The sequence below is a fragment of the Amphiura filiformis genome, chromosome 1, assembly GCF_039555335.1.
Source record: "Amphiura filiformis chromosome 1, Afil_fr2py, whole genome shotgun sequence".
NCBI lineage: Eukaryota > Metazoa > Echinodermata > Ophiuroidea > Amphilepidida > Amphiuridae > Amphiura > Amphiura filiformis.
The window spans coordinates 82099691-82114772 of record NC_092628.1 but is presented as its reverse complement, the minus strand read 5'-3'; the positions used below and the strand labels follow the sequence as shown (position 1 = coordinate 82114772).

Genomic DNA, 15082 nt, shown 5'->3' with positions numbered 1-15082 from the left:
GGACACCCGTACTTTTATTGTTTAAACTATTCTAAAAGCAATAATAGTGTAAAAGTAGTCCAGATAATGGCTTTAATTAGCATGATTAGGTTTTCATTTTCAAAAGAATTCTAACAAATTTCAAAATAATGTCGAGTCCAACATTTTACCTTCGACCTTTTTGCCTATAACTCAAGAGCTGTACATCAGAGTTTTTATACCAGTTTAATGAAATTTCACCCTGTATAAGCGGCCATTTTAGTGGTGTGTCATTTCATAGTTTGACTTTACTATTAGCAGGAAGATGTGAAATACAAGATTAGGGACGTTGTTTCGACACCTTATCTGTAGGTTCTTTGTTAAACATGTCCATAAAGTGTTAATGCAGATAAATTATTTATAAATTATCAGAATGTTCATTTGATAGTTCATGCATTCGCTCACCACATGCATCACCAATGCCATCATTATCACTATCCACCTGCTCAGCATTCGAATCATCTGGGCAATTATCTGTATAGAATCAACAATTCACATGCATAGTTGTGATTATCGCACATCTAACTGGATGATGCTAATTTTCGACGAACCATTTTGAATATTCTATAGCTTACTCTGTAATACGTTCAGCACGATGGTAAGTCAAAGATAATAATTGGAACACTCTTTAAGAAATCGTATAAAAATAATGAACTTGAATTCACTCACCACAAGAATCTGGGACGGTGTCAGTATCTGTGTCTGTGCCATCATTACATGAATCTATAAAAATGCACAGAGTAATAGCAAATTGAAATATTACGCTCATACACACAAAGCAATTTCCGGTAAACATGGTTAATGATGGTGAATTGAAACAATTAAAATATGTAATTATCTTACCACATAAATTGCCGATGCCATTATTATCGCTATCTTCTTGGTTGGTATTGGCAGTATTTGGGCAATTATCTGCATAAAATGTAATAAGGTTAAATCAAATACCGCTATTGCATAATATAAAATAAATTGTTATTACTTTTGCAACATCTAAAGACATCAATCGTATGCTACCTTTATGTTTTATTATCTTACCGCAATCATCTCCCACAGTATCACCATCAACATCGCTTTGGTCTGGGTTTGATATTTCCGGACAATTATCTAAATGCATAAGAATACACATAATAGTAAAATGAAGAAAAAAGGCTTTTATCCATGGCTCATCGGTTTCTAAGTTATACATTTAGTGTATTGTTTAATCATAGTCAATTCATTCTCATTAGACAAAGCATCCAAGCTTTCCGCTGTAGTATTTTACGTAATGATGCAGAAATATGTTACTACAGTCCGTTTTAAAATCTGTCATACGATCAGGTTGGGAAATGAACATTAATTATAACGATATACATGTATTACAACAGGAATTGCCGACATCACCATCATTACTATCTTCTTACTATGGGTTTGTTACTAACGTGCCGTTCAAATGGGTAGGTTTTTTTCAAAATGTACTCATTTTTAACCAAAAATCCCATTGTTGGACACCCGTACTTTTACTGTTTAAACTATTCTAAAAGCAATAATAGTGTAAAAGTAGTCCAGATAATGGCTTTAATTAGCATGATTAGGTTTTCATTTTCAAAAGAATTCTAACAAATTTCAAAATAATGTCGAGTCCAACATTTTACCTTCGACCTTTTTGCCTATAACTTTTTGAATTTAAATTTTGACCTTTCGTATTGAAGATATGGATTTTTTTTTCCAAAACACCAAAAAAAAATTAGGTCTTTTTGGGGAAAAAATCCATATCTTCAATATGAAAGGTCAAAATTTTCAATTGACCGTCGGCTTTTTCCTCCCTGCTACATACACTTTAAGAATATATCATTAGATTTATATGATTTACTTCGAGGACTGTTATATATCAAAAATTTGAAAAATATCAAATTTTTATAATTTATCATAAAATTTGTATTATATTGTGATTTTCAAAAAATGAAAATTATTTTATATCAGAAAGACATGCTTCGTATTCAGAATGCAATTCGATAGGTCTGAGGTGGTCTCATGTCCCACAAAAAATACTGTCGAAACGCAATAAACGCTCATTTTAGATCCCTTAATGAACTGGTTTGTATTGGCACAACTTGGGCAATTTTCTGCATGAAATGTAATAAGGTTAAATCAAATACTGGTATTGTAAAGTAAAAAATACATTTTTATATCTTTTGCAACATCTGAAGACAATTCAAGACATCAATCTCATGCTGCCTTTATGTTTTATTATATTACCGCAATCATCTCCCACAGTATCACCATCAACATCGCTTTGGTCTGGGTTTGATATTTCCGGACAATTATCTAAATGCATAAGAATACACATAATAGTAAAATGAAGAAAAAAGGCTTTTATCCATGGCTCATCGGTTTCTAAGTTATACATTTAGTGTATTGTTTAATCATAGTCAATTCATTCTCATTAGACAAAGCATCCAAGCTTTCCGCTGTAGTATTTTACGTAATGATGCAGAAATATGTTACTACAGTCCGTTTTAAAATCTGTCATACGATCAGGTTGGGAAATGAACATTAATTATAACGATATACATGTATTACAACAGGAATTGCCGACTTCACCATCATTACTATCTTCTTACTATGGGTTTGTTACTAACGTGCCGTTCAAATGGGTAGGTTTTTTTCAAAATGTACTCATTTTTAACCAAAAATCCCATTGTTGGACACCCGTACTTTTACTGTTTAAACTATTCTAAAAGCAATAATAGTGTAAAAGTAGTCCAGATAATGGCTTTAATTAGCATGATTAGGTTTTCATTTTCAAAAGAATTCTAACAAATTTCAAAATAATGTCGAGTCCAACATTTTACCTTCGACCTTTTTTTGCCTATAACTTTTTGAATTTAAATTTTGACCTTTCGTATTGAAGATATGGATTTTTTTCCCCAAAACACCAACAAAAATTAGGTCTTTTTGGGAAAAAAATCCATATCTTCAATATGAAAGGTCAAAATTTTCAATTGACCGTCGGCTTTTCCTCCGTGCTACATACACTTTAAGAATATATCATTAGATTTATATGATTTACTTCGAGGACTGTTATATATCAAAAATTTGATAAATATCAAATTTTTATAATTTATCATAAAATTTGTATTATATTGTGATTTTCAAAAAATGAAAATTATTTTATATCAGAAAGACATGCTTCGTATTCAGAATGCAATTCGATAGGTCTGAGGTGGTCTCATGTCCCACAAAAAATACTGTCGAAACGCAATAAACGCTCATTTTAGATCCCTTAATGAACTGGTTTGTATTGGCACAACTTGGGCAATTTTCTGCATTAAATGTAATAAGGTTAAATCAAATACTGGTATTGTAAAGTAAAAAATACATTTTTATATCTTTTGCAACATCTGAAGACAATTCAAGACATCAATCGCATGCTGCCTTTATGTTTTATTATATTACCGCAATCATCTCCCACAGTATCACCATCAACATCGCTTTGGTCTGGGTTTGATATTTCCGGACAATTATCTAAATGCATAAGAATACACATAATAGTAAAATGAAGAAAAAGGCTTTTATCCATGGCTCATCGGTTTCGAAGTTATACATTTAGTGTATTGTTTAATCATAGTCAATTCATTCTCATTAGACAAAGCATCCAAGCTTTCCGCTGTAGTATTTTACGTAATGATGCAGAAATATGTTACTACAGTCCGTTTTAAAATCTGTCATACGATCAGGTTGGGAAATGAACATTAATTATAACGATATACATGTATTACAACAGGAATTGCCGACATCACCATCATTACTATCTTCTTACTATGGGTTTTGTTACTAACGTGCCGTTCAAATGGGTAGGTTTTTTTTCAAAATGTGCTCATTTTTAACCAAAAATCCCATTGTTGGACACCCGTACTTTTATTGTTTAAACTATTCTAAAAGCAATAATAGTGTAAAAGTAGTCCAGATAATGGCTTTAATTAGCATGATTAGGTTTTCATTTTCAAAAGAATTCTAACAAATTTCAAAATAATGTCGAGTCCAACATTTTACCTTCGACCTTTTTGCCTATAACTCAAGTGCTGTACATCAGAGTTTTTATACCAGTTTAATGAAATTTCACCCTGTATAAGCGGCCATTTTAGTGGTGTGTCATTTCATAGTTTGACTTGACTATTAGCAGGAAGATGTGAAATACAAGATTAGGGACGTTGTTTCGACACCTTATCTGTAGGTTCTTTGTTAAACATGTCCATAAAGTGTTAATGCAGATAAATTATTTATAAATTATCAGAATGTTCATTTGATAGTTCATGCATTCGCTCACCACCACATGCATCACCAATGCCATCATTATCACTATCCACCTGCTCAGCATTCGAATCATCTGGGCAATTATCTGTATAGAATCAACAATTCACATGCATAGTTGTGATTATCGCACATCTAACTGGATGATGCTAATTTTCGACGAACCATTTTGAATATTCTATAGCTTACTCTGTAATACGTTCAGCACGATGGTAAGTCAAAGATAATAATTGGAACACTCTTTAAGAAATCGTATAAAATAATGAACTTGAATTCACTCACCACAAGAATCTGGGACGGTGTCAGTATCTGTGTCTGTGCCATCATTACATAAAAATATAAAAAATGCACAGAGTAATAGCAAATTGAAATATTACGCTCATACACACAAAGCAATTTCGGTAAACATGGTTAATGATGGTGAATTGAAACAATTAAAATATGTAATTATCTTACCACATAAATTGCCGATGCCATTATTATCGCTATCTTCTTGGTTGGTATTGGCAGTATTTGGGCAATTATCTGCATCAAATGTAATAAGGTTAAATCAAATACCGCTATTGCATAATATAAAATAAATTGTTATTACTTTTGCAACATCTAAAGACATCAATCGTATGCTACCTTTATGTTTTATTATCTTACCGCAATCATCTCCCACAGTATCATCATCAAAATCGCTTTGGTCTGGGTTTGATATATCCGGACAATTATCTAAATGCATAAGAATACACATAATAGTATAATGAAGAAAAAAGGCTTTTATCCATGGCTCATCGGTTTCTAAGTTATACATTTAGTGTATTGTTTAATCATAGTCAATTCATTCTCATTAGACAAAGCATCCAAGCTTTCCGCTGTAGTATTTTACGTAATGATGCAGAAATATGTTACTACAGTCCGTTTTAAAATCTGTCATACGATCAGGTTGGGAAATGAACATTAATTATAACGATATACATGTATTACAACAGGAATTGCCGACATCACCATCATTACTATCTTCTTACTATGGGTTTGTTACTAACGTGCCGTTCAAATGGGTAGGTTTTTTTCAAAATGTACTCATTTTTAACCAAAAATCCCATTGTTGGACACCCGTACTTTTACTGTTTAAACTATTCTAAAAGCAATAATAGTGTAAAATAGTCCAGATAATGGCTTTAATTAGCATGATTAGGTTTTCATTTTCAAAAGAATTCTAACAAATTTCAAAATAATGTCGAGTCCAACATTTTACCTTCGACCTTTTTGCCTATAACTTTTTGAATTTAAATTTTGACCTTTCGTATTGAAGATATGGATTTTTTTCCCAAAACACCAAAAAAATTAGGTCTTTTTGGGAAAAAAATCCATATCTTCAATATGAAAGGTCAACATTTTCAATTGACCGTCGGCTTTTCCTCCGTGCTACATACACTTTAAGAATATATCATTAGATTTATATGATTTACTTCGAGGACTGTTATATATCAAAAATTTGATAAATATCAAATTTTTATAATTTGTCATAAAATTTGTATTATATTGTGATTTTCAAAAAATGAAAATTATTTTATATCAGAAAGACATGCTTCGTATTCAGAATGCAATTCGATAGGTCTGAGGTGGTCTCATGTCCCACAAAAAATACTGTCGAAACGCAATAAACGCTCATTTTAGATCCCTTAATGAACTGGTTTGTATTGGCACAACTTGGGCAATTTTCTGCATGAAATGTAATAAGGTTAAATCAAATACTGGTATTGTAAAGTAAAAAATACATTTTTATATCTTTTGCAACATCTGAAGACAATTCAAGACATCAATCGCATGCTGCCTTTATGTTTTATTATATTACCGCAATCATCTCCCACAGTATCACCATCAACATCGCTTTGGTCTGGGTTTGATATTTCCGGACAATTATCTAAATGCATAAGAATACACATAATAGTAAAATGAAGAAAAAAGGCTTTTATCCATGGCTCATCGGTTTCTAAGTTATACATTTAGTGTATTGTTTAATCATAGTCAATTCATTCTCATTAGACAAAGCATCCAAGCTTTCCGCTGTAGTATTTTACGTAATGATGCAGAAATATGTTACTACAGTCCGTTTTAAAATCTGTCATACGATCAGGTTGGGAAATGAACATTATTATTATAACGATATACATGTATTACAACAGGAATTGCCGACATCACCATCATTACTATCTTCTTACTATGGGTTTGTTACTAACGTGCCGTTCAAATGGGTAGGTTTTTTTCAAAATGTACTCATTTTTAACCAAAAATCCCATTGTTGGACACCCGTACTTTTATTGTTTAAACTATTCTAAAAGCAATAATAGTGTAAAAGTAGTCCAGATAATGGCTTTAATTAGCATGATTAGGTTTTCATTTTCAAAAGAATTCTAACAAATTTCAAAATAATGTCGAGTCCAACATTTTACCTTCGACCTTTTTGCCTATAACTCAAGAGCTGTACATCAGAGTTTTTATACCAGTTTAATGAAATTTCACCCTGTAAGCGGCCATTTTAGTGGTGTGTCATTTCATAGTTTGACTTTACTATTAGCAGGAAGATGTGAAATACAAGATTAGGGACGTTGTTTCGACACCTTATCTGTAGGTTCTTTGTTAAACATGTCCATAAAGTGTTAATGCAGATAAATTATTTATAAATTATCAGAATGTTCATTTGATAGTTCATGCATTCGCTCACCACATGCATCACCAATGCCATCATTATCACTATCCACCTGCTCAGCATTCGAATCATCTGGGCAATTATCTGTATAGAATCAACAATTCACATGCATAGTTGTGATTATCGCACATCTATACTGGATGATGCTAATTTTCGACGAACCATTTTGAATATTCTATAGCTTACTCTGTAATACGTTCAGCACGATGGTAAGTCAAAGATAATAATTGGAACACTCTTTAAGAAATCGTATAAAAATAATGAACTTGAATTCACTCACCACAAGAATCTGGGACGGTGTCAGTATCTGTGTCTGTGCCATCATTACATGAATCTATAAAAATGCACAGAGTAATAGCAAATTGAAATATTACGCTCATACACACAAAGCAATTTCGGTAAACATGGTTAATGATGGTGAATTGAAACAATTAAAATATGTAATTATCTTACCACATAAATTGCCGATGCCATTATTATCGCTATCTTCTTGGTTGGTATTGGCAGTATTTGGGCAATTATCTGCATAAAATGTAATAAGGTTAAATCAAATACCGCTATTGCATAATATAAAATAAATTGTTATTACTTTTGCAACATCTAAAGACATCAATCGTATGCTACCTTTATGTTTTATTATCTTACCGCAATCATCTCCCACAGTATCACCATCAACATCGCTTTGGTCTGGGTTTGATATTTCCGGACAATTATCTAAATGCATAAGAATACACATAATAGTAAAAAAAAAAAAAAGGCTTTTATCCATGGCTCATCGGTTTCTAAGTTATACATTTAGTGTATTGTTTAATCATAGTCAATTCATTCTCATTAGGCAAAGCATCCAAGCTTTCCGCTGTAGTATTTTACGTAATGATGCAGAAATATGTTACTACAGTCCGTTTTAAAATCTGTCATACGATCAGGTTGGGAAATGAACATTAATTATAACGATATACATGTATTACAACAGGAATTGCCGACATCACCATCATTACTATCTTCTTACTATGGGTTTGTTACTAACGTGCCGTTCAAATGGGTAGGTTTTTTTCAAAATGTACTCATTTTTAACCAAAAATCCCATTGTTGGACACCCGTACTTTTACTGTTTAAACTATTCTAAAAGCAATAATAGTGTAAAATAGTCCAGATAATGGCTTTAATTAGCATGATTAGGTTTTCATTTTCAAAAGAATTCTAACAAATTTCAAAATAATGTCGAGTCCAACATTTTACCTTCGACCTTTTTGCCTATAACTTTTTGAATTTAAATTTTGACCTTTCGTATTGAAGATATGGATTTTTTTCCCCAAAACACCAAAAAAAAATTAGGTCTTTTTGGGAAAAAAATCCATATCTTCAATATGAAAGGTCAACATTTTCAATTGACCGTCGGCTTTTCCTCCGTGCTACATACACTTTAAGAATATATCATTAGATTTATATGATTTACTTCGAGGACTGTTATATATCAAAATTTGATAAATATCAAATTTTTATAATTTGTCATAAAATTTGTATTATATTGTGATTTTCAAAAAATGAAAATTATTTTATATCAGAAAGACATGCTTCGTATTCAGAATGCAATTCGATAGGTCTGAGGTGGTCTCATGTCCCACAAAAAATACTGTCGAAACGCAATAAACGCTCATTTTAGATCCCTTAATGAACTGGTTTGTATTGGCACAACTTGGGCAATTTTCTGCATTAAATGTAATAAGGTTAAATCAAATACTGGTATTGTAAAGTAAAAAATACATTTTATATCTTTTGCAACATCTGAAGACAATTCAAGACATCAATCGCATGCTGCCTTTATGTTTTATTATATTACCGCAATCATCTCCCACAGTATCACCATCAACATCGCTTTGGTCTGGGTTTGATATTTCCGGACAATTATCTAAATGCATAAGAATACACATAATAGTAAAATGAAGAAAAAAAGGCTTTTATCCATGGCTCATCGGTTTCTAAGTTATACATTTAGTGTATTGTTTAATCATAGTCAATTCATTCTCATTAGACAAAGCATCCAAGCTTTCCGCTGTAGTATTTTACGTAATGATGCAGAAATATGTTACTACAGTCCGTTTTAAAATCTGTCATACGATCAGGTTGGGAAATGAACATTAATTATAACGATATACATGTATTACAACAGGAATTGCCGACATCACCATCATTACTATCTTCTTACTATGGGTTTTGTTACTAACGTGCCGTTCAAATGGGTAGGTTTTTTTTTAAAATGTGCTCATTTTTAACCAAAAATCCCATTGTTGGACACCCGTACTTTTATTGTTTAAACTATTCTAAGAGCAATAATAGTGTAAAAGTAGTCCAGATAATGGCTTTAATTAGCATGATTAGGTTTTCATTTTCAAAAGAATTCTAACAAATTTCAAAATAATGTCGAGTCCAACATTTTACCTTCGACCTTTTTGCCTATAACTCAAGAGCTGTACATCAGAGTTTTTATACCAGTTTAATGAAATTTCACCCTGTATAAGCGGCCATTTTAGTGGTGTGTCATTTCATAGTTTGACTTGACTATTAGCAGGAAGATGTGAAATACAAGATTAGGGACGTTGTTTCGACACCTTATCTGTAGGTTCTTTGTTAAACATGTCCATAAAGTGTTAATGCAGATAAATTATTTATAAATTATCAGAATGTTCATTTGATAGTTCATGCATTCGCTCACCACATGCATCACCAATGCCATCATTATCACTATCCACCTGCTCAGCATTCGAATCATCTGGGCAATTATCTGTATAGAATCAACAATTCACATGCATAGTTGTGATTATCGCACATCTAACTGGATGATGCTAATTTTCGACGAACCATTTTGAATATTCTATAGCTTACTCTGTAATACGTTCAGCACGATGGTAAGTCAAAGATAATAATTGGAACACTCTTTAAGAAATCGTATAAAAATAATGAACTTGAATTCACTCACCACAAGAATCTGGGACGGTGTCAGTATCTGTGTCTGTGCCATCATTACATGAAAATAAAAAAAATGCACAGAGTAATAGCAAATTGAAATATTACGCTCATACACACAAAGCAATTTCGGTAAACATGGTTAATGATGGTGAATTGAAACAATTAAAATATGTAATTATCTTACCACATAAATTGCCGATGCCATTATTATCGCTATCTTCTTGGTTGGTATTGGCAGTATTTGGGCAATTATCTGCATCAAATGTAATAAGGTTAAATCAAATACCGCTATTGCATAATATAAAATAAATTGTTATTACTTTTGCAACATCTAAAGACATCAATCGTATGCTACCTTTATGTTTTATTATCTTACCGCAATCATCTCCCACAGTATCATCATCAAAATCGCTTTGGTCTGGGTTTGATATATCCGGACAATTATCTAAATGCATAAGAATACACATAATAGTATAATGAAGAAAAAAGGCTTTTATCCATGGCTCATCGGTTTCTAAGTTATACATTTAGTGTATTGTTTAATCATAGTCAATTCATTCTCATTAGACAAAGCATCCAAGCTTTCCGCTGTAGTATTTTACGTAATGATGCAGAAATATGTTACTACAGTCCGTTTTAAAATCTGTCATACGATCAGGTTGGGAAATGAACATTAATTATAACGATATACATGTATTACAACAGGAATTGCCGACATCACCATCATTACTATCTTCTTACTATGGGTTTGTTACTAACGTGCCGTTCAAATGGGTAGGTTTTTTTCAAAATGTACTCATTTTTAACCAAAAATCCCATTGTTGGACACCCGTACTTTTACTGTTTAAACTATTCTAAAAGCAATAATAGTGTAAAATAGTCCAGATAATGGCTTTAATTAGCATGATTAGGTTTTCATTTTCAAAAGAATTCTAACAAATTTCAAAATAATGTCGAGTCCAACATTTTACCTTCGACCTTTTTGCCTATAACTTTTTGAATTTAAATTTTGACCTTTCGTATTGAAGATATGGATTTTTTTCCCCAAAACACCAAAAAAATTAGGTCTTTTTGGGAAAAAATCCATATCTTCAATATGAAAGGTCAAATTTTCAATTGACCGTCGGCTTTTCCTCCGTGCTACATACACTTTAAGAATATATCATTAGATTTATATGATTTACTTCGAGGACTGTTATATATCAAAAATTTGATAAATATCAAATTTTTATAATTTGTCATAAAATTTGTATTATATTGTGATTTTCAAAAAATGAAAATTATTTTATATCAGAAAGACATGCTTCGTATTCAGAATGCAATTCGATAGGTCTGAGGTGGTCTCATGTCCCACAAAAAATACTGTCGAAACGCAATAAACGCTCATTTTAGATCCCTTAATGAACTGGTTTGTATTGGCACAACTTGGGCAATTTTCTGCATGAAATGTAATAAGGTTAAATCAAATACTGGTATTGTAAAGCAAAAAATACATTTTTATATCTTTTGCAACATCTGAAGACAATTCAAGACATCAATCGCATGCTGCCTTTATGTTTTATTATATTACCGCAATCATCTCCCACAGTATCACCATCAACATCGCTTTGGTCTGGGTTTGATATTTCCGGACAATTATCTAAATGCATAAGAATACACATAATAGTAAAATGAAGAAAAAAGGCTTTTATCCATGGCTCATCGGTTTCTAAGTTATACATTTAGTGTATTGTTTAATCATAGTCAATTCATTCTCATTAGACAAAGCATCCAAGCTTTCCGCTGTAGTATTTTACGTAATGATGCAGAAATATGTTACTACAGTCCGTTTTAAAATCTGTCATACGATCAGGTTGGGAAATGAACATTAATTATTATAACGATATACATGTATTACAACAGGAATTGCCGACATCACCATCATTACTATCTTCTTACTATGGGTTTGTTACTAACGTGCCGTTCAAATGGGTAGGTTTTTTTCAAAATGTACTCATTTTTAACCAAAAATTCCATTGTTGGACACCCGTACTTTTATTGTTTAAACTATTCTAAAAGCAATAATAGTGTAAAAGTAGTCCAGATAATGGCTTTAATTAGCATGATTAGGTTTTCATTTTCAAAAGAATTCTAACAAATTTCAAAATAATGTCGAGTCCAACATTTTACCTTCGACCTTTTTGCCTATAACTCAAGAGCTGTACATCAGAGTTTTTATACCAGTTTAATGAAATTTCACCCTGTATAAGCGGCCATTTTAGTGGTGTGTCATTTCATAGTTTGACTTTACTATTAGCAGGAAGATGTGAAATACAAGATTAGGGACGTTGTTTCGACACCTTATCTGTAGGTTCTTTGTTAAACATGTCCATAAAGTGTTAATGCAGATAAATTATTTATAAATTATCAGAATGTTCATTTGATAGTTCATGCATTCGCTCACCACATGCATCACCAATGCCATCATTATCACTATCCACCTGCTCAGCATTCGAATCATCTGGGCAATTATCTGTATAGAATCAACAATTCACATGCATAGTTGTGATTATCGCACATCTATACTGGATGATGCTAATTTTCGACGAACCATTTTGAATATTCTATAGCTTACTCTGTAATACGTTCAGCACGATGGTAAGTCAAAGATAATAATTGGAACACTCTTTAAGAAATCGTATAAAAATAATGAACTTGAATTCACTCACCACAAGAATCTGGGACGGTGTCAGTATCTGTGTCTGTGCCATCATTACATGAATCTATAAAAAATGCACAGAGTAATAGCAAATTGAAATATTACGCTCATACACACAAAGCAATTTCGGTAAACATGGTTAATGATGGTGAATTGAAACAATTAAAATATGTAATTATCTTACCACATAAATTGCCGATGCCATTATTATCGCTATCTTCTTGGTTGGTATTGGCAGTATTTGGGCAATTATCTGCATAAAATGTAATAAGGTTAAATCAAATACCGCTATTGCATAATATAAAATAAATTGTTATTACTTTTGCAACATCTAAAGACATCAATCGTATGCTACCTTTATGTTTTATTATCTTACCGCAATCATCTCCCACAGTATCACCATCAACATCGCTTTGGAATGGGTTTGATATTTCCGGACAATTATCTAAATGCATAAGAATACACATAATAGTAAAATAAAAAAAAAAGGCTTTTATCCATGGCTCATCGGTTTCTAAGTTATACATTTAGTGTATTGTTTAATCATAGTCAATTCATTCTCATTAGGCAAAGCATCCAAGCTTTCCGCTGTAGTATTTTACGTAATGATGCAGAAATATGTTACTACAGTCCGTTTTAAAATCTGTCATACGATCAGGTTGGGAAATGAACATTAATTATAACGATATACATGTATTACAACAGGAATTGCCGACATCACCATCATTACTATCTTCTTACTATGGGTTTGTTACTAACGTGCCGTTCAAATGGGTAGGTTTTTTCAAAATGTACTCATTTTTAACCAAAAATCCCATTGTTGGACACCCGTACTTTTACTGTTTAAACTATTCTAAAAGCAATAATAGTGTAAAATAGTCCAGATAATGGCTTTAATTAGCATGATTAGGTTTTCATTTTCAAAAGAATTCTAACAAATTTCAAAATAATGTCGAGTCCAACATTTTACCTTCGACCTTTTTGCCTATAACTTTTTGAATTTAAATTTTGACCTTTCGTATTGAAGATATGGATTTTTTCCCAAAACACCAACAAAAAATTAGGTCTTTTGGGAAAAAATCCATATCTTCAATATGAAAGGTCAAAATTTTCAATTGACCGTCGGCTTTTCCTCCGTGCTACATACACTTTAAGAATATATCATTAGATTTATATGATTTACTTCGAGGACTGTTATATATCAAAAATTTGATAAATATCAAATTTTTATAATTTATCATAAAATTTGTATTATATTGTGATTTTCAAAAAATGAAAATTATTTTATATCAGAAAGACATGCTTCGTATTCAGAATGCAATTCGATAGGTCTGAGGTGGTCTCATGTCCCACAAAAAATACTGTCGAAACGCAATAAACGCTCATTTTAGATCCCTTAATGAACTGGTTTGTATTGGCACAACTTGGGCAATTTTCTGCATGAAATGTAATAAGGTTAAATCAAATACTGGTATTGTAAAGTAGAAATACATTTTTATATCTTTTGCAACATCTGAAGACAATTCAAGACATCAATCGCATGCTGCCTTTATGTTTTATTATATTACCGCAATCATCTCCCACAGTATCACCATCAACATCGCTTTGGTCTGGGTTTGATATTTCCGGACAATTATCTAAATGCATAAGAATACACATAATAGTAAAATGAAGAAAAAAGGCTTTTATCCATGGCTCATCGGTTTCTAAGTTATACATTTAGTGTATTGTTTAATCATAGTCAATTCATTCTCATTAGACAAAGCATCCAAGCTTTCCGCTGTAGTATTTTACGTAATGATGCAGAAATATGTTACTACAGTCCGTTTTAAAATCTGTCATACGATCAGGTTGGGAAATGAACATTAATTATAACGATATACATGTATTACAACAGGAATTGCCGACATCACCATCATTACTATCTTCTTACTATGGGTTTTGTTACTAACGTGCCGTTCAAATGGGTAGGTTTTTTTCAAAATGTGCTCATTTTTAACCAAAAATCCCATTGTTGGACACCCGTACTTTTATTGTTTAAACTATTCTAAAAGCAATAATAGTGTAAAAGTAGTCCAGATAATGGCTTTAATTAGCATGATTAGGTTTTCATTTTCAAAAGAATTCTAACAAATTTCAAAATAATGTCGAGTCCAACATTTTACCTTCGACCTTTTTGCCTATAACTCAAGAGCTGTACATCAGAGTTTTTATACCAGTTTAATGAAATTTCACCCTGTATAAGCGGCCATTTTAGTGGTGTGTCATTTCATAGTTTGACTTGACTATTAGCAGGAAGATGTGAAATACAAGATTAGGGACGTTGTTTCGACACCTTATCTGTAGGTTCTTTGTTAAACATGTCCATAAAGTGTTAATGCAGATAAATTATTTATAAATTATCAGAATGT

The 15082-nt window shown here is 31.8% G+C and overlaps 2 protein-coding genes and 1 long non-coding RNA gene across 3 annotated transcripts; all 3 read right to left on the bottom strand.

The window, feature by feature from the left end:
- Positions 1-423: 423 nt before the first annotated feature.
- LOC140167265 (uncharacterized) lies at positions 424-931 on the bottom strand. The gene is made up of 3 exons (XR_011861018.1): positions 862-931; positions 688-741; positions 424-492 (listed from the first exon to the last, which is right to left on the bottom strand). It is a non-coding gene; the product is annotated as an uncharacterized lncRNA (long non-coding RNA).
- Positions 932-4755: 3824 nt separating this feature from the next.
- On the bottom strand, positions 4756-8937 carry LOC140163531 (uncharacterized). The gene is made up of 7 exons (XM_072186848.1): positions 8847-8937; positions 7652-7720; positions 7460-7563; positions 7287-7340; positions 7022-7090; positions 4957-5025; positions 4756-4833 (listed from the first exon to the last, which is right to left on the bottom strand). Exons 1-7 carry the CDS (start codon positions 8935-8937, stop codon positions 4756-4758), a joined length of 534 nt encoding a protein of 177 aa, XP_072042949.1.
- A 1211-nt stretch (positions 8938-10148) lies between these two features.
- LOC140163522 (uncharacterized) lies at positions 10149-14330 on the bottom strand. Its single transcript, XM_072186840.1, has 7 exons — positions 14240-14330; positions 13048-13116; positions 12856-12959; positions 12682-12735; positions 12417-12485; positions 10350-10418; positions 10149-10226 (listed from the first exon to the last, which is right to left on the bottom strand). The coding sequence occupies exons 1-7, from the start codon at positions 14328-14330 to the stop codon at positions 10149-10151; spliced, it is 534 nt and encodes a 177-aa protein (XP_072042941.1).
- Positions 14331-15082: the final 752 nt, after the last annotated feature.

What these genes read in the sequence shown, in the direction of transcription:
- LOC140163531 (XM_072186848.1), bottom strand. Translation starts at nt 8,937, where the DNA reads ATGTGTATTCTTATGCATTTAGATAATTGTCCGGAAATATCAAACCCA. An exon ending in TACTGTGGGAGATGATTGCG is followed by an intron (nt 7,721 to 8,846) that starts GTAATATAATAA and finishes TTATGCATTTAG; the next exon opens with ATAATTGTCCGGAAATATCA. An exon ending in TACTGTGGGAGATGATTGCG is followed by an intron (nt 4,834 to 4,956) that starts GTAAGATAATAA and finishes CATTTGATGCAG; the next exon opens with ATAATTGCCCAAATACTGCC.
- LOC140163522 (XM_072186840.1), bottom strand. Translation starts at nt 14,330, where the DNA reads ATGTGTATTCTTATGCATTTAGATAATTGTCCGGAAATATCAAACCCA. An exon ending in TGGCATTGGTGATGCATGTG is followed by an intron (nt 10,419 to 12,416) that starts GTGAGCGAATGC and finishes TTATGCATTTAG; the next exon opens with ATAATTGTCCGGATATATCA. An exon ending in TACTGTGGGAGATGATTGCG is followed by an intron (nt 10,227 to 10,349) that starts GTAAGATAATAA and finishes CATTTGATGCAG; the next exon opens with ATAATTGCCCAAATACTGCC.